General features: G+C 49.1%; 1 protein-coding gene across 1 annotated transcript in view; it reads left to right on the forward strand.

Moving 5' to 3' along the window:
* The window catches only part of LOC135810383 (melanoma receptor tyrosine-protein kinase-like), a 76,799-nt gene extending 61,109 nt beyond the window's left edge, over positions 1-15,690 (forward strand). Inside the window, exons 13-22 of the mRNA XM_065323876.1 lie at positions 6,763-6,883; positions 7,338-7,475; positions 7,933-8,031; positions 8,682-8,867; positions 9,151-9,214; positions 10,041-10,132; positions 10,466-10,541; positions 11,156-11,305; positions 12,347-12,444; positions 13,868-15,690. Of these exons, the coding sequence (XP_065179948.1) occupies positions 6,763-6,883; positions 7,338-7,475; positions 7,933-8,031; positions 8,682-8,867; positions 9,151-9,214; positions 10,041-10,132; positions 10,466-10,541; positions 11,156-11,305; positions 12,347-12,444; positions 13,868-14,821 (1,978 nt within the window). The 3' untranslated portion in view covers positions 14,822-15,690. The remainder of the gene's footprint in view (positions 1-6,762; positions 6,884-7,337; positions 7,476-7,932; positions 8,032-8,681; positions 8,868-9,150; positions 9,215-10,040; positions 10,133-10,465; positions 10,542-11,155; positions 11,306-12,346; positions 12,445-13,867) is intronic.
* Positions 15,691-17,940: the final 2,250 nt, after the last annotated feature.

The following is a 17,940-nucleotide window of genomic DNA, read 5'->3' on the forward strand; positions in this document are numbered from 1 at the left end:
TATACTTGATGAAGACAGAAGGAGAAGTGGAGAACACAGGGAACAGAGTAGGCATGTAAACAGCACAGGCACGCAACAGTTACCGCTGGTGCATGCGAGGTGCATGTGCGTACGCGAACCGGGTGTGAAATAGGAAGCGGGGTCAAATTACATATGGATGCACTATGCCAAATATATAGGCACAGGTAGGTGACTGTACATCTCCCCCCGAAAAAAATGCGAACGGAGGGACACGAGAAAGTGTGGAGCAAAGGAGAGAGGAAAAGGAACGATAGCAGTTCTGGAGCGGGTACCAACGTGAGCATTACTCAGAATGATAGAGAGAAAAAAAAACTTGAAAAGTACACAGTCATAGTTCAACTGGAACACATGGAGTAAACAGTGTTACTGTGTTCAGGTATTGGCAGCATAGCGTTGCGGCGCATGGCGGACACGGCTGGATGGTGGTCTGCGACCGGGTGGCAGAGGTTTAGCAACTCGAGAAGACTGCGGCACAGGCAGAAGAGGCGGCAGAGTAGAGTTAGCTGGTGGTTGCAGGGCAACATGCACAGAATCAGGAACACCATACTCAACCTCATACATGGGCTCAATGGAGGAGAGTGAGCGGGAGGAATCAGGGCGTTTGGCTGACGTGGATGGCAGCGCACGCACGTGGCGACGATTTCGGCGGACAGATGGCCCAGGAGTGAGGTCGATCGTGTAGGAGCGTTCGGACAGGCGGCCGAGACCTGGAAGATGTTTCTTTGTCGGCAAGGGTGGTCAAATTGGGCCAGGCTGGAGCAGGGAGGGGTCCTGGTAGCCGGGAGCAGATTTGGCGGCCAAACAACAGCTGTGACGGTGAATAACCGTTGGCCAATGGCGTAGACCGGTAGGCCAAGAGAGCGGAAGGCAAGTCGTCGTTCTTCAGAAGGAGCTGCTTGACTGTCTGAACGCCGTTGCTTTGGGCGAAGCGAGGACTTGACGTGCAATGGGCAAACCCAAGCTCGGCAGCAAATGCACGGAAGCTGGCACTAGCAAATTGTGGACCGTTGTCAGAGACTAGCGTGTGTGGAATACCATGGGTAGAAAACACGGAGTGGAGAGAGGCAATCACAGCGGCAGACGTAGTAGTGGTAAGTTGTTTGACTTCGATGGAGCGCGAGAAATAGTCGACAACTAGGTAAGTGGATCCTTTGGCTGCACACAGATCACACGCGATCTTTGACCATGGAAGAGATGGGAACTCGAACGAGATGAGCGGCTCGGCTGGGTTAGGACGGGCCTTGGCACAGGTGGCACAAGACATCACATACGACTCAATGTCCGTAGACATACCAGGCCACCACATCACAGCACGCGCACGAGCACGACACCTACCAACGCCTTGATGACCCTTGTGAGCACTGTCAAGGGCGGCGTTGCGCTGGGATGCAGGGATGATGACACGTTGGCCACGGAAGAGGAGACCATCAGCAGTTGAGAGCTCATCGCGAACAGCGAAGTACGGGCGGAGGCTAGCGGGGACCGAGGTGGGCTTGGCTGGCCACCCGTTGAGGATGAGGGCACGGAGGCGACACATGTCGGCATCAGCGTTGGTCGCGTTCCGAACGTCGACCAAGAGCGGGTCGGCTGAGCAATGCGATGTGAAGGCAGACACATGTAGCTGCACTTCATCAGCAAGATCACTAGTAGGCGAGGACTCTTGCGGAGCACGGGATAGGGTGTCGGCAATGACGAGTGATTTGCCGGGCACGTGGATAGCGGTTGGGTTGTACCTCATCAGCCGCATCAGGAGTCTCTGGCATCGCAGAGGAAAGCGGGCGAGATCAGCGGAGTTGATGAGGGGCACGAGAGGCTTGTGGTCAGTCTCGACGGTGAACTGAGGACCGCCGTAGATGTAGTGGTGGAAATGCTCGCATGCCCAAACGATGGCGGGACACTCTTTCTCAATCTGGGCATAGTGCTGCTCAGTAGGAGATAGAGAGCGGGACGCATAGGCAACAGGGCGCCAGTGGGAGCCATCAGGCTGCAGGAGGACAGCACCCAGTCCGTAGCTACTGGCATCAGCACTAATACGGATGGGCTGGTCCGGCGAGAACAGTGCCAAGCAGGGAGCAGTAGTAGCGAATTCCTTGAGGCGACAGAAGGCAGTTTCTTGCTGGGTGTCCCACTGCCAGGCGGTGTCGGCCTTCAGGAGAGCACGGAGCGGGGCACTGACATTGACCATATCTGGCACAAACTTCGACAGAAACGTGAACATGCCCAGAGCACGGGCTAACTCGGGCACGTTGGTCGGTGACTTCAGAGCTTGGATGGCAGACACCTTGGCTGGGTCTGGGCGGACATCGTCCCAGGAACGTCAGGGACTTCATACGGAGGCGACTCTTGGCGGGGTTGAGGAGTACGCCTGCGGAAGCGAGAGCTGCGTGGACAGCAGTGAGGGCAGCATCGTGCTCAGCTAGAGTGGCACCGAACACGAGGATGTCATCCATGAAGACGACCACGTTGGGAATGTGCCCAACGATTTCCAGTAGGCGACGCTGGAAAACCTCTGGCGCACTGGTGATACCAAAGAGTAGACGGTTGAAGTGAAACCGGCCAAACGGTGTCATGAAGGTAGTGAGTGACGCACTGTCGTCAGCCAGTGGCACTTGCCAGAACCCAGACGCCGTGTCAAGCGACGAGAAGACCTTGGCTCCGGACAGCTTGCCCAGGGTGTTTTCGATGGTCGGCAGAGTGAAGTGTGAACGCTTCACGGACTGGTTCAGGCGTTTGAGATCCACGCAGATGCGGACGGAGCCATTCTTCTTGAGAACGGGCACCATGGGCGCGCACCAGTCGGTCGGATCAGTGACTGGAGAGATGACTCCCATCTGGACCATCCCGTCAAGTTCGGTCTTGACCTTGGCTTGCAGGTGGATGGGAACTCGTCATGCGGTCTGGCAGTGATATGGTTGGGCATTGTCTTGCAGCTCGATGGTAGCTGCAGGACCGGACATGCGACCAATGACAGGAGGAGCGGACGGAGGGCTTGCCGATGCCTCGGATACATCGCAAGACAGGAGGTTCAGGTCCTGGCACACACTGCGGCTCAGGAGGTTGCTGGGGCCATCAACAACAATAACACGGAAAGTGACGTTGCGGTCCTTCCAGGAGCTGGCAGCAACAAATGCGCCGTGTATGGGTAGAAGTTGGCCGTCAGGTCCAGTGACCTTAGTGGAGATCAGCGTGAGCTTAGGTTGAGGACTGAGGCGATAGAAGGAAGGCAGTGACAGGAGTGTGCAGTCTGCGCCAGAGTCCAGCTTGAACAACACTGACTGGCCATTGATGGGGAGCTCAACAAGCCAGGGTTCAGTTGAGTCAGGAATGGATACTGAACTCAAAACACAGATACCGGGTTCCTGTGACTCGGATGAAGCACTACCCATAAAACAACTCGCACTTGCACTAGCAGAATCACTCACCGGATGGTCAGACATCTCGGTCGCGCCCACTTGACGAGAGCTACGACACACTTTGGCAAAGTGACCACGACGCTGGCACTTACGGCACTCGACGGACCAAGCAGGACACTCGCGGCGCGAGTGACCACTGGATGAGCCACAGCCAGAGCAGGGAGCGCGCGGAGCAGAGGTTGCTGGAGGGCCACGTGTCGAGTAGCTAGGCGCGGACTGGCGAGATGCAGCGGGAGCATTCTTCGGTCTGCCAGTTCCACGAGATTGTTTGTGATGTCCGCGAATGACAGCGGCTGCGACGGAGGGCTGAGTGGCTGCGGAGCGCTGAGTGGCTAGCTGGATTTCGAGGGTCTCAGCTGCCTTGGCTTCCTTGAGAACATCGGCGAGGGTGAGGGAGCCTATGTCCTTTTTCTGCATCGCCTTACTCACTTCAGAATCAGCCATGTGGGCGACGAGGTGATCGCGGATCCGTTCTGACGGCTTGTCGAAACGGCATCTCGCCGCGACAGAGTGGAGTCGGCTTGAGAACGTGGCTACGGACCCACCGGGGAGCTGGCGGAGACGAGCGAACTGCGTCCGTTCGTGGATAACATTGTCCGCAGGTGCAAAGTATTTGTCGAAAGCATCAACCACTTTATCGAAGTCGTCCTTGTCGGAATCTTGGGCGAAGGACAACTCACGCTGGAAGATATCATCCGCAGTTGGGCCCAGAGAGTAGATGAGAGTGGAGATTTGGACGTCTGCAGATTCGGAAGAGAGTTTGGTAGCAATCTGGAAGCGTGAGAAACGGCTTTTCAAGCGGGGCCAATTCTCAGGTGCGGAAAAGTCGAAACTTTCAGGGGGCTGAAATTTCGCCATGGCGAGCGGGTCCGGTGCCGAGGGTTCGGGGTACCAGTTCTGACACCAAGTGTTGCGTTACTGCAACAGCACTAAGGGTAAATGCCCATGCACACTCTCTCAGCCCAACTCGACCATCACACTCCGGTAGGAATTACAAACTATACTTGATGAAGACAGAAGGAGAAGTGGAGAACACAGGGAACAGAGTAGGCATGTAAACAGCACAGGCACGCAACAGTTACCGCTGGTGCATGCGAGGTGCATGTGCGTACGCGAACCGGGTGTGAAATAGGAAGCGGGGTCAAATTACATATGGATGCACTATGCCAAATATATAGGCACAGGTAGGTGACTGTACACAATGTACACTGGTTTCAAAGCACAGCACACACACACACACACACACACACACACACACACACACACACACACACACACACACACACACACACACACCTCAGACCTCAGACCTGCCCATCGCAGAATCGATGATAGCGAACAGCTATGTTAGACATAGCAACTTGTGCTGGGATTACACCATTCAACAGCTTGCAAGGCTGATGAATTGACCGCTATTTTTTTAGCCTGGTATCCACCACACAGCTGTTTGAAGTGACTTTTTCTGGCCAGTGAATCCCTATTTTTCACACACACACACATACACACACACACACACACACACACACACACATGCACACACACACACACACACACACACACACACACACACACACACACACACACAAGCACTTGAACAGCCAGAGGCCAGAGCACAACAACACACACACACACACACACACACACACACACACACACACACACACACACACACACACAGTGGCACGCACAACGGTGCTACAAAGTACAAGCAGGAGCAAGGTGCGATCGAGAGAACACAAGAGAACAAGGTTCCACGGACTTACGCCGAGACCCGACGCGAAACAATTATTTGAAAATTCCAAATCGAATACAAGGAACAAAAACATTAGTTACATTACGCAGGGCAGACAAAGCATGCTCACCTGAGTAGGAGGTCCTATGACAGGGTTGAGCAGTCGCAGCGAAGCTGAGCCATCGCGAGGTCGTGGTGAGGAGACAAGATTAGGAGGACCGGCGAAAACGAAAAAAATCTCAGGGTCATCAACAAGGGTACCACTAGTTGGGCGCCAATTGTGGTCGGGGTTTTTATTGCCGACAATATGCCCTTCCGATTACTCTCACATACACCACGCATAGAGGGCAGATAATTGGTTCTTGTACCAAGGAGAGTCTCAGGAAGAAGGCAGAGAAGAAGAAACAAGAATGCGTACAATACGCGCATGCTCGCTGTGGCGCAACCTGCGCAGTCCGCGTGCAATCTGCACACAGTCCGCACGCAGTCCACGCGGACACAGCGCCACACAGAATAAATACACCCAAAAGGGGACCGGCCTCGTAGAGGTCACGGACGGGACCTCCACGAGGTCACGGACGGGACCTCCACGAGGTCATGGGCAACATACGCCCGCACCAAAAAATGCATCCTCTCCCGAGGATGGGATTTCTCCTGAGACTAATACTAGCAGAATTCGGATTGAGAGCCAAGGATTAAAGTGAAAAAAGAAGGACCAAAGATTTACAAGTTATCCGTGGTTTGTGTCCAACATTAACCAATTTAAGCAAAGATACCGGTGAGTCAGAACGTGCAGGTCATTGTATGTCGCTATCTCATGATCAGTCAGTTTTGTGCTAATTGTTGCATGTACTGACTCACCGGTATCTTTGCTTATATTTGTTAATGTTGGACACAAACAACGGATAACTTGTAAGCCTTTGGTCCTTCTTTTTCACTAGTAGAATTCTTCCTTGTATGTGCCATTCAGTAACCATTACAGTTAGCTCAGGTAAATAAACATCACAGTGTGCCTATAACATTCAGTCCTGCATTCCTACGAAACAAAGTGGTGCATCCTAGTCAGTGTACTGTTGTCCGTGACCTCTACGAGGTCGGTCCCCCTTTGGTGCATATAAGCCATAAGTCGTTAGCAGAGGGGGGGGGGGGGTGCACTGCATACTGCACTGGGTAGCCTGCATGTGATACGTGATCTGTGAAACGAGAGACTCAGAGTATGCACCTGCCTGAGCTCACACAGCACTTAGCTAACCGCTAGTACTTGTGTGGATAATACACCCCTCAGTGTTAGACTGGATACTGAGTGCACCCGGTTATTGAACGTCCCTTCTCAATATCTACTCTTGGATGCGTGCACTTGTTATTAGAGAACGTGCATGTTAGATATGTAACTGAATAAGCAGCCTTGTGCTTTAAAAGAAGAAAAGGGGCAAGAATGCCCTTAAATGGTGGGGCAGATGAGTACAATCTTCATTGCTTACATTTGGCTTGGCTTTATATTCATGAAATCGGGTATTGTGTTGCATGTGCCAGCTACTGTAGCTTCGACCAGATTCTCTATTCATTTTCTGTTGACTTTGCTATTGCCATGACTAGATCACTCCCTGTGATTGCTGGCTCTGCTGGAGGTGGACTTGCAGCTCTACTACTCATTGCTGCTCTTGCTTGTCTTGCTTGCAAGAGAGGGGAATCAGCAAGACAGTGTTCCACTCTAACTGTGAGGTCCTTCTACAGTACAAGTTTCTCTGACAAAGGGATGTGCCGCTATGTTTGGTTGTGCTTTATTATGTTTGGTGAAACGATTTCACAATGAACCATTCAATACTACAAACAAAGCAGCAATACTGGGGAAGGAGAGGAAACAATGCCCAGCTGGTATCACTGCAGAGTCTGCCATCAGCCTTGTAGCAGTGGCCAGTTTGCCATGCTGTATGCTAAGGTCCGGCCAATGCGGTGCAGGCACGGTGCAACTAGTGCCTTGCTTCAGCACACTGAGCTGTAGTGCTATGCTACACTGTAGTTCAACAACTGATTACTAAGAATTTGAAAGTAATGTGATCTGCCTTCATAGTAGGATTTGAAGACTCAGATGTTTCCAGTGCTTTTACTTCCTGATGTACCACCACTACTCCACTGGCCCGCTGTCTTGTAATGATCTGTTCATTACTCAGGTTGACCAGGACAATCTGATCTTGGACATTGTACCACCCAAGGTGGCACCGAACACTGCCGAGTTGAAGATAGCAACTGAGCATGATATCTCAACGGGTGATATGCTCGGAGAAGGATCATTCGGGCATGTGTACAAGGTATATGTACTAGGGCAGAATTACCTCCACACACCACAGCCTGTGTTGTGCAGTGCTTCCATGCGTCTATCAAAATGAGTGTATTTGTCTCTGGATTCCAGGAAGAAGCCGACGTGAAAGCTACTTTTGGTCCCGGTGTCCAACTTGTTGAAATTTTCTTTTAGAACACCAGCACTGCAGACCGGCTTGAGCCAAACTGTATCCATCTATGTATTGGACATGGTTTCCTTGTATCTGTAAAACCAATATTCTTACGCTCCTTTAGGTTACTGTTTTGTCCAAGGTATCAAGTATGAACTTTCACATTTACAAAAGTATATTCGTCCTCGTTTGTTGCCAGGATTCCGTGCTAAGTGCACCATAAAGAGCAAAACTATTGTGAAACTAATTGGCGCTGTGCTTTCTTATGCTATCAATCATGTGATTCACTCTTCACTCTTCCCCACTATCGTATCAGGGGGAATGGTCACCACCAGATAGCGAGCGAATAGTTGTGGTTGCTGTCAAGGTGCTCAAAGAAACTGCAGGCTCTGCTGGAAGCAGTGAATTTCTAGATGTGAGTAAAGTCAAGAGCAACTAAGCTTGATGTAGCACTGCTGGCACTTGCTGATTTCAGCTACAGTCAGACCTCGCTTATCCGGCCCTCTTTTATCCGGATCCCTCGCCATCCGGAAGAATATCGCTAGTTACCGATTTACAGCATATGCCATGCATACACCCAGTATGTAAGTTCGATTATCCGGTTCCCTCGCCTATCCGGATATTTTTGTGGAAAACGGATGTGTGCGGTTAAACGAGGTCTGACTGTACTACAGTACTATTGGGCAGCCGATGATGTGGCTCATCATCTGCATGTGTCAGTTGTGCATGCCAGGAAGCTAGCCATATTTTTAATTTTTTATTTGAATTTTATAGCGATGCTGGAGTGATAAATTCAACAGTTTGAGCTTGGCTTACTTAGAGACAGGTGATTGTGATGTAGCCACTGGTTTGGGGTTTTTCCTGGCTGGTCAGTCATCCATCCTTGTGTGTCCCTGTGTTTGTTCATCCATACATCTGTTGAATGCCCCCCCCCCCTTCTCCGCCTCTCTTTTTTCTCTCCCTAATTCTCTCCCTCGCACACTCTCTCACTCGCTGTCTCTTACTTCCTCACTGACTCTCACCTTCACTCACTCTCCCTTTCTTCATTTTGGACCTTTGGCACAGGAGGCAGTGGTGATGGCGTCCATGAACCACCCATATCTGGTGCGTTTGCTCTGTATCTGCATGGCACCTCGTGTCATGTTGATCACGGAGTTGATGGAACACGGATCGCTGCTCGCCTACCTACGCAAGCGCAAGAGGACGCTAACGGGCGACGTGCTTCTTCTTTTCGGACGACAGATAGCTGAGGTGAGTGCAATACAGATAGCTGAGGTGAGTGCAATACAGATAGCTGAGGTGACTTGTATTTTAAAACAGTACATAATTATAAACTATGCTTTCACGAGGATTGCTCATCAAGGTTGACACGAGGATTGCTCATCAAGGTTGAGGGCACCAATGCCAATGCCGGATCTAGTCAGTGTGCTGGTGATTAGAGGTTGATGTTCCCATGTGTCGTGAGAGTCCACGCCATGATAGTAGTGGCAATCTTTTTCACCAAGTGTCTTTGTACATCCCCTTCTTTCACTAGGGAATGGAATATCTGGAGGCAAAACGGGTGATCCACCGAGACTTGGCAGCACGAAATGTTCTTGGTGAGGCTCTTCTGATGTATTTGCTATGTGACATTGTATTGCATTCTTTGCTTTAATTCGCAAAGTCAAACAGGATCATAGCCCAATAGTATGATAGCGAAGGGTGTGTGTGTGGGGGGGGGGGGGCATTGCATAATGTTGTGATAGAATGTGTCATCAGTACACTAAAATGTCCTCTTGAAGCCAACCATCATGACCCTTACATTGTATACCGGTATGCTAAGGGTGTCCAAGACAAAGAGAACCCCTAAGATGTTCTGCTGTGTGCCGGTGCAATGCACAATGCCCACTGCCATCCCAGGTACACAGTCCCTGCTTAACCCTTTATGGACCAAATTATATTAGTGTGGAAATGCGGCATTCGATTGACAGTTGTAACTCAAGAACGGTTATGATTTGGTATATACAAGTTGTATGCAGATCAGTTTAGATGGACAACGCTTTCATTTTTTTTTTAAAGACCAGACCGATTTTGGATCAATAAAAGTTTCCAAAGTGAAGTGTTGAAAAACTGTTGAGTTCCATTGAGAGCGAATGCACTGTTGAATGCGCAATGTTCAGTAGGTTCTTTCGCGAACTTTTTTTTACTTATGACGTACGTAGATTTTATGCTCATTCGATCCGCATGCATCTCAGCTGTGGATTTATCGGAAAAAATTGAAATATGATGAAGATCGCCCGCTGAAATCCCCCCCCCCCCTTGAAGTTACTGTCCACAGTCTTTGAGTAGGCCAAGGTACGATCAGCTTGTTTTTGCGTGTCTTCTCACACTTCCCTAGCAAGTACACTACGTAGATACTGGCGATCTGTTCTGCTTTGCCTGCAGTTGCTGACCACGACTGTGTGAAGATCACTGATTTCGGACTTGCTCAGCTGTTGGATGTTGGATCAGAGAAGTTTCAACACACCAGTGGCAAGGTCAGTGTTACTAGGATGCACTGAGCCTGATATCGTCACAGTGTCTTTTCCAGCATGCACACCATCGCATCACAGCGGCCTGTATTTGGTATAGGAAATGCTGGTGAAAATACAGCTAACTGGAATACTGCTCAAACGTGCAGGATAGAACATATCCATAAAAGGCCAGGCCGTTGGAATTATTTTGTTACTCTGAGTTCCTTGCATGGTCTGATTGTGCTTGTTTTTCACGAAAGTATGAGGACGGATGCCAGAACAAACTGCCTGAAAGTCATGATTGCTAAGCAAGGCCTTCACACTGAGCTGCATTGTACTGTGCTGTGATCGGCCCAGATGCCAGTCAAGTGGCTTGCACCCGAGAGCCTGGAAAAGCTGGTGTTCACACACCAAACAGACGTTTGGTCCTACGGTAAGCACAGCGTGACTGCCAGCACGTCTGCCATGCACTGTATTTGTAATCACTAGTTCTAGATAGGATCGTCAAACACATCATGCATGCACTGGCTACTTTGAAATGCAAGAAAAATTAAATTCCATACAATTCCATTATACCGTACCACACCACACCACAAAAAGCTTTGGTATGGAATATGGATATCGACCCAGCAGGTTGATATCCAGATGTTCCTTGATCTGGCGAGTCCTTTGGGGGAAGGGACCATAGATTTGTTAGGCAATGGAAGATACACTATTCTGGTGTAATATACCAAGATGCCCCTTCAAATCCAGGCACTTCAACCAATCTTCCTGAATGGAATTCCTCCTTGGTTATGGCAGCCGCGTGGCCAGCATTGCTATCCAGTAATTGTGGTACAGTGCTCAGCTGTTGAGATAACTTAATCCTGCATGAGTGGCAATGGTGGCTTCCTAGCATGTTGTATTTGGCCCGGATAAAGCCTGTGTCAGTCTACTGACAAGGGGTTCCAGTATTACTTGGTTATCTGAGCTGGGCCTCTTGCTCAATACTAGCCCAGAGTAGTCCACCAAATGGTGTAATCGTGTGCAATGTGTTTCTTCTCACAGGTGTGACCCTCTGGGAGGTACTGACACATGGCGAGGAACCGTACAAAGAGGCGCCGTCGATGGCAAGTTTGCTGCAGCAACTCAGCAATGGCCTGCGCTTGCCAAAGCCACCGGTGGTTGGCGCTGCCTTGTATAGGATATTGACCCAATGTAAGTTAGACTGTTACTAAGAAAAGCTCACTAAAGGGAACGCACACTCACACATTCCACATTCGTGCACAACGGAAAGCGATTCGAAGAAACAATAACCTTGAACTTTCTACATGAACTCCGAAAAGCAACTGTTCACACCAACTAGTCTAAAACACTACTAAAAGTCCAACAACCAGGAACTAAACAAAAGCAGCGCAGCACAGCGCGGCGCAAGCTCCGGTGCATGCATCCGGGAACTCGCGAGACAGAAGCATGCACGTGACCTCAGGTCTACAGTCAATGCTACCATGAATGCAAGCATACTAGAAGCAGATGCGTAGCAGTACAGCACAACCATGCATGTGACATATAGTCGTTGGTTCAGACCTCGGGATCTTCTGAACATAGACAGTATTGCCGGCATGCGCGTTGGCGCTGGCATGCAGTGGAGGTTTAACGTGAACATTCTTTTACTTCTCAATATGTCTCTTTTGGAAGCGGAGCAAATTGCCTCAGACAGAACGCACTGGCTCGACGTTGTCGACAGATGCATGACCCTCATTTGATTTTTCATATGAGCTATATGCGTGCTGTACTATTATTATTATTATTCTGTTACGAATGATCTTTGCAATTCACTGAATGAACTGTCCCCCTTGTCGAAGTCAGTTTCGATAAGAATGCTTGCATGCTTCAAGATCCGCTAGCCCATACCTACAAGACCTGCATGCACAGATCTCGTACACAAGCATGCAGCTACAACAATGCAGCCTATAGTGTCTCAAAGCAAAGAGGAATGGACAGTTCTTTGCTATTTGGCAATCCTCAATGGCAGTAAAAAAGTGACATACTGCAATGCAGAAAGCCTCTCAACGAGCACAGGCTGCGAACAAAGTGAACAGGTTGTGCTCAGTATGTGCTCAGTATGTGCTCAGTAACTGCGATGATATGAATGAACAGGTGCAGAATGTTTGTTCGAGGATTCTGTGCATCTCTAATTCAAGTCAGCCAGGGATCCTAATGAGCTCAGCCACTGCTTACCTGCTTCCCTTACCCTAGGCTGGACGTGGAAGCCATCGCAACGACCCAATTTCACCAGCCTGGTTTCACAGCTCAGTGACATGTGCCAGTGCCCCAACAAGTTCATCAACATTCAGGTTGGTTGGTTAGCTGCATATCGTCTACCCCCCCCCCCTTCTCACTGGCACCATGTATTTGATTGATGTCACAAGTTCCGTGACCCGGGCCTGGTATAGCCAGACAGGCTGATCTGTTAATGGTATGGTCACAGAGAAGTGGACACTCAGTCATCCCCCCCCCCCCCACCGTGACAGAAAAACACACACAGACACGGAATTTGTGCAGGCCGATCAAGAGCGAGCCCGGTGACCAGTGAAGGTGAAGCAGCTATTGCAGACAAAGACGATATTATTATCTGTCCCCTGGAAGGCACATTGGAAAGAGTGATGCGAGTGTACTGATGTCGTTCGATCCTGACTCACTTGGACTCAATCAGGCTGCCACATACTCATGCACATTCAGTCATTATTGGTCCAAAAAAGGCTTATTTCGAACCCTGCTCAATTAGAACAGTGCTGCCTCTTTCAGCCATGGCCACGGCCTTTCGAGTCAATAATGAAAACTAAACTACGCGATCCGAAAGTTTTAGGTCCGGAGCTGCTTTCTGCTGTATCCTTTGTGGACTCAGCGATGCAGCACAAATGAGGCTGAACTATTCAATGAAAACTTAACTTCTTTCTGAAAGCAAAACCACCAGCCCGACCAAGCTCACTTTCCCTGACTACTTAAACGGACACGGTCTGTGTACACGTACCGGTATCTGCATGACTCAAACACGTGGCGCAAATGGCGAAAGCAGGCAGCACGACAGTGCAGAATTGCAGGAACAATCTTTGAGGACTGCAGTGCACAGGTGCATTGGTATTTATGTGCTGGCCCATATGATGACCTTGGCATGCACTGGAGTACACGACAAATCTAACTCTGAAAAGGCTGAATGCCAGAATAACCTAAAGATTGACATAAGTGAACATTTCCGGATGCTGCTTGTGCTGTTGAGTCGAATGGCATTGGTCCGAAGAGGCTGTGACAAACGGTTACCCAATTGAACGCGCTCTAAACATTGGCCAGCTGATACCCAAGATGTGTGCGTGGCTACCTGGTTGCACGCCCTGACGTCACCACGGGATGAGGTAGAATACAAGCTCACATTCAATTGGGAATATCTGATGAACGAAGGACCGCAGCCTCCTCGGGCGAAGACCATTCGACCCACTTCCAAACCTGCATGGCTCCTGAAATTGTCTTTCTTCTCCGGACTTGCCCTTTGACATTATCACTGCTGAAGCTAGTGTTTCGATGCCGGAAGTTTTGTACTCGTATGTATGTAAGCAAGTAGGGTATGTCACTGCTGAAAGGGTGCTCAATGCCGGTAAAGGGTGTGTTTTTGTATTTATAGCAACATCATACACACTATGGCATAGTGCATCGCTCAATGGGTGGCCTGCCTGTGTGCCTTCCCTAATAATCATCCACACTTGACTGTCTCTTGCATCACAGATCACAGTGGACAGCAAGGTAGAGCTGGTGGGGTTATCATCCCACGGCCAAGCTGCCGTGCATGGACGTCTGAATGAACCAAATAACTATACTGACCTGGTAGTGAACGAAACAGCCACGGCCTTGGAAACCGTCGACTCAGGCCATGCAGGATATATGCAACTCAGCACAAGCCAAGCAAGCAGCAGGGACTACTCAGCGAGTCGCACGGAGTTCGCCAAAATCCCAGCTGGCTACATGGAACTTGGCGTAGACCTATCAGGTTACATTGAGCTTGACGGACAGAGCTCTGGTTATACTCGCTTAGGTGGAAGCCAAGCCGCAGATTCCACACAATCCAGCACAGCCCAAGCAGGGTACACGGAACTCAGTGGGACTCAGAAGCCTGGACACTCCTATACAGAACTCAGCAAGGAGCAGACAACTGACACGAATGTGAGAATGACGGAAACTTACAAGCCAGCAACAAGATCGGGTGAAAACCATTATGAAAATCTGGGCAATGACCAATACACGGAACTGTGTGGAACTGAACTCCAGGAAAGCTACACTCAGGTTGGCTTGGACCAAGAAAGGTGCGGTGCATCTACCCATGTCCGTTCTCAATACACCAATGTTAATCTGATGCAGCCAGCTGGCGGTACAAGCAACTACATGCCTCTCTGCGGTGGTACATCAGCCAATCACATTGGCCATGGGGATCATAGTAATGCTGATCCAGCCAGCCGCCTGCACTCCTGTGGAGCAGTAGGAGGCCAGCCCAATGCAGGATCACCGCCGCCAAGTGCAGCCTCGGATTGCACAAGACTTGCCCACTCCACCGTAGGTGACTACACCCGGATGCCGACAACCAGCTCGTCTCCTGCCAACATCTACATGCAGCTTACTGCTGGAAACCTGCAAGAGAACGTAGCGTACGGATGTCTCACTGGCGGTGCGTCGGATCACAAGTAGATATCGCTCTCACGGATCTTACTTCAAGTATTTTCCAAACATTCTAATAGTGCTATGTCCACGTCGATATCCGCCTTGCTACTTTTAAGATATCATATCTTTCCTTAGCCAACATTTCCATGTTCATACTGCATGTACTGGCTTAGCAGCTCTGCGGCGTACTATTGTTAGACTGAGTCGGTCCATGCCATTGACCATGGATACATGTGAGCTCACATGCGCTGTGAATACACAGACGTCACAGGTGTAATATTAACTACAATTGTATTGCAATACAGCTAGTGGTTGATGCAGAGCGGCTCCATTACATCTCTATCAATATGAAGTTCAGCTCGAGAAAGGGCATCCATAGCATGTCGCTCAGCACTGTAATAAGTCAAAGTCCCGGGAGCTCAACTTCCTGTGTTGTAGTGTCAGGTTATTCTCAGATTCATCCCATCTTGCTCAGCACTGCTACTTTCCCTTTTGTAGTAAATCTTCTCTGCCTTGGTTTGTGCACAGGGAAAAAACTGGAACTACTTGAAGTAAATGGAAGTTCACAGTTACATGTAGGACCTCTAACTAACAGTTGTTTCATTGGTTTGAGTCCTGGCTGTGACAATTTTTTTCTTCAGACTTTCCTCCTTTTCTCTTATTATGTGTATGATTTTCCCAATAGTTGGAATGGTTTCAACTCCGGGCCCTCAACGGATGAATACACAGTGTGTAGTTTTTAGGGCAATGTATCTGCAGGCCTCGAGCCAATACTTCTTCCCTGATATGTAATTTCTTTATTTATCACCGTTACACACTACATTCTGTTCAGTATTTATAAACCACAAATGTCTATCAAGATTGCGCGATTGTTTGCAATAACGAAAGTCCATGCCCTGGAATCTGCGACAACGTCTGTTGTTGTATCACATATTTAGCACCAGGGAGTGGTGAAATACCTACTCCCTGGTAAGCACGGACACTCAGTCTGTACTGGCTGGCTTGGTCGTGCTGCTGGCGTCTCTGTTGCGTTATACGACTACCTCCTTGGCACTGGCTGGGAGTCAGTTTAGTTGTAACAATACCACTGAATAATGTACCTTACCACTGGCACTACTAATTACTATACTACCTGCTTACAACTTAAAACACGCTGGGCCGTGGCATCCGACAGTACCATGAATGGTATGAATGTCAGATGCATATGAGCACAATCTGACAGCATGTTACTAATGTTAGCAGCTAGTAATGATCATGTGGCAGGTTCAAGGCCAAGGGCTCGGTTGGCCTAGAAGGCTAGATGGACACATCAAAGAATACATACCGGCAAAGTAAGATTGCAACAACAGTCACACAGCAAACATGATTCAGTGCAATCATGCAGACTTATACAATGTGGACACGAATTTGACGCATATAGCATATGCGCATAGAGAATTTTACATAGCGGTGAAAGGGTGGGGCGTAATCTTGCTTTCACGTGCAGTAAGATTCACATGCTCGGACACAAGAAACACACCTGTCTTCGCTTGCATCTACTACTGACTACTGTTAGTATTCGTTGCACGGCACAACATACACTTCACCAGGTAACTGTTACGTGTTAGTGTACTAACAAGAGTACATAACTACACAGTAGTTATGTACTCTTGGTACTAACCATTGAGGGAGGGGAGGGGGGGGGAGGGAGGCTACACTTTAGTCAGCACTTCTTAAGAGGAGTCACGAGCTCATGCATGTGTGTTTCTCTGCGCTGCGTTGCATTACGCTCCCTCTTTCTAGCTTGGTTGAGCGCTCCGGATTTCTGGTTCGTGTCAAAGGACTAGTAACTTACTCAGTACTTACCTGTCCTAAAGCTCGGTGTGTTTCTCGCAGTTACAAAACTTACAATAGAGCACTCTGATTTTCAGTTTGATCAAGACAAGAGTATTACGGTAGAAGTGCTTTGTTGTTCAATGGACTTCATTGTGATCGGTTCAGCCAGTCACTCCGAGTCAGAGCTCCACTGCACTGAGGTGTGAGGACACTTAACCGTAACGAGGTCGAAACAGCTAGTTGTCCGCAGATTGAATGCATGCATGTATTTATTCTAAATAAAAGGGGGGTTGTCAACTGACAACCGCTCTATTCTATACGGCAGTAGCTGCAAAACAGAGGGCCGGCAGCTAAATTATGTTTTCCAACAACCATACAATCATTTCATAGTCAATTCACTAAACATCATTATTATTATTCTGCAATTATTGGCAGATCTTATCGCATAGGATTTTAAAACATGGTTGTAATCTGGTATTATAAATCAGGGAGCGCTAGAACTCCTGGATGTATAAATCAGGGAGCGCTAGAACTCCTGGATGTAATCTTAATTAAAGTTACGTTTCAACACGTTCGTGCTCACCAGACTTACTTACTACAGTGGACACGCAATACATGACTGTCCGTACTAGTTTCAACACCAGTGTAGCAAAACGGCATCGAGTGGCGTGTCAGTCCTGATCGTAGAGTTCGAACAACGTGCGCAGGACATGATATTGATAATCATCACTCGGAGGCTCCGCCACGTCTACAAGGCCCCCTCTAGGCTCTAGCTCTACAACACACAGACAGTGCACCTAGTACCTGTGGGGAGTCGCTTCCTCATAGACATACTAGTGTTGGTCATAAGTGCGCCGTTCTCAGATCATGCGCGTGCGGCTCATGATGGTCTTCTGCAACCAATCGCTAGGACTTCGTGGCCCGAAGACCACATGCACATGGACGGTGGTGACCAATGCTCACTATTAAACACAACGCCAAACAAACAAGCAAGATGCCCTTGATTAGCCAGGCTCTATCCCGGATATCCCAGGCATGCAGTTTGCTGTTTAGGCTACACTCGCTGTAGCTCGGCACACAGCAACAAAGGCAGCACTGATTACGACCAAATTTGGTCTAAATACCTTCATCGGAATATGGACTAGCACACAAACTTGGGAAATGTCATTTGTCTGACTGTGAACGTTCCTCAAGTTGGCAGCTTGAAAGCAGTTCCCTGAGCATGAATCCATGATGACGGCTTCCATGTTGACGGCTAGTGCGCGGACGCTACATGCATCATTCACTTAACCTGTCAAACTCACCTTGCCAAGTTTGGCGAGGAGCTAAGG

The sequence above is a fragment of the Sycon ciliatum genome, chromosome 2 (genome assembly GCF_964019385.1).
Source record: "Sycon ciliatum chromosome 2, ocSycCili1.1, whole genome shotgun sequence".
Classification (NCBI taxonomy): domain Eukaryota; kingdom Metazoa; phylum Porifera; class Calcarea; order Leucosolenida; family Sycettidae; genus Sycon; species Sycon ciliatum.